General features: G+C 56.3%; 1 protein-coding gene across 1 annotated transcript in view; it reads right to left on the bottom strand.

Annotated features, from left to right (window-relative positions):
- Positions 1-1,863, bottom strand: part of NDNF (neuron-derived neurotrophic factor) — a 9,263-nt gene that overhangs the window by 1,794 nt on the left and 5,606 nt on the right. Inside the window, exon 3 of the mRNA XM_014541051.1 lies at positions 6-210. Within this exon, the coding sequence (XP_014396537.1) occupies positions 6-210 (205 nt within the window). The remainder of the gene's footprint in view (positions 1-5; positions 211-1,863) is intronic.

Here is a 1,863-nt window from a genome sequence, read left to right as displayed (position 1 = left end):
AGGGCTGGTCGGACGCGGGCGTGGTGGTGGCGTAGACTCGGAAGTGCGCGTCCTTCTCCGTGGACAGCAGCTCCAGCCGGTACAGCCCCGAGGGGGCGCCGGCCGACACGAAGGACTCCACGTCGTTGCCTTGGTAGGACAGCAGCTCGGCCCCCGTCTCGTGCGTGGCCTGCGGCCTCTGCTGCTCCAGCGGCTCCGGCTCCTGCTCGCCTGGAAGACAGAGCAGAGGCGACTGTCAGGGCCCAGTTGCGTGGCCGCCTGCAAACCGTAGGCTCAAGACCCCCTGCGTTCCCCACCATCATAGCAATGCCTGTTGCCGGCAGAGAACTGGGAAACATGGAACAAGATTTAAAAAGCCATCCCAGTCACCCTGGCTGGTTTGGTTCCGTGGATAGAGCGTTGACCTATGAACCAGGAGGTCACAGTTCGATTCCCGGTCAGGGCACATGCCTGGGTTGCGCACTCGATCCCCAGTAGGGAACGTGCAAGAGGCAGACGATCCATGATTCTCTCTCACCATGAATGTTTCTATCTCTCTCTCTCTTTCCCTTCCTCTCTGAAATCAATACAAATATATTTTTAAAAAATCCTGAATAATAAAAACTTAATATACTAAGTGTCTGGTCGTCTGGTCTGCTGTTCAACCAATCAAAGTGTAATATGTTAATGATATGCTAAGACTGCTCAACCACTCACTATGATGTGCACTGACCACCAGGGGGCAGACGCTTCCACAGGTAGGTTAGCTTGCTGCTGGGGTCCAGCCGATTGGGACTGAGCGAGACAGGCTGGACCCCTGGAGCCGCCCTCCTGAGGTCCCTCCCTGGCTGGCCAACCTCCCATGTCCCTCCCTGGCCATGATCATGCACCAGTGGAGTCCCTCGGTCTGGCCTGCACCCTCTCGCAATCCAGGATGTCGGAGAGCCGGTTTCGGCCGATCCCACAAGCCAGGCTAAGGGACCCCAGTGGTGCATGAATTCGTGCACTGGACCTCTAGTAAAAAAAAAAAGTCATTCTGGTCAGGGCTCCTGGGCAGCCCTTTATGAAGATTTTGGGTTACTCCCTTCCAGTCTTTGCTTTTTAACATATTTTTCACCCTCATTTTTCTTTGTCACCGAGTCACCCTCTTCTTCATGCATGCATGTCTCTAGACAAACCTCCATTTTTGAATCCTGTTTTCCTCACTTAAGACTACAGCATGAGAATAAGACTGTGGTTAATTTCTGTTCTGACCGTCATAAATAGTGCTGTGAGGTGTGTGTGAGGCTGCTGTGACTTTAAATTCTTTCTCAGGAGAGACTCTGAGGAGTGGAATTTGTAGGTCACAGACCGCAGCCCTTTGAGCGAGAGCCCCTCCCGCCACCTGCATATGGACAGGACCATCCCTTCAGCCGCATCCACGGCCAGCCCCTTGCTAATCTCCCTCGGCCTGCGCTGGGCGATTCCCTAAAGCACAGAGTGGGACGCATGTGAGAGCGTGGGCCTGCCCCGCGGGGAACACGGTCGGGAGCGATGCCGGGAAAGCATCGAAAGCAAATGCTTCCCGCGTCTCGTTGTTCCTGAGTCTCAGCTGCCAGAGATCAGCATGGAGAGGAGAGCAGGGCCCTGGGGGAACTGCCTCCCAGCTCAGCCCACAGGGGGTCATGGAGGTGTAGGATTCTGTATTAAACCATGAGGTCAGCAGCCATCACACGACTATTGGTTTTCTCTCTCAGCCTCACCCCCTCATGAGCTGTCAGCGTCTCCCTGATTCCACAGCCCCGTCACTGAGTGTGGCCCTCGCGCCCGGTGCCTCGCCCCTGCCTGCAGCACCCTCCCCGCAGCATCCTCCCCACAGCACCCTCCCCACAGCACCCTCCCCCC

This window comes from Myotis brandtii, unplaced genomic scaffold (assembly GCF_000412655.1).
Source record: "Myotis brandtii unplaced genomic scaffold, ASM41265v1 scaffold2591, whole genome shotgun sequence".
Taxonomy (NCBI): Eukaryota; Metazoa; Chordata; class Mammalia; order Chiroptera; family Vespertilionidae; genus Myotis; species Myotis brandtii.
This window is presented reverse-complemented; position numbering and strand designations above follow the sequence as displayed.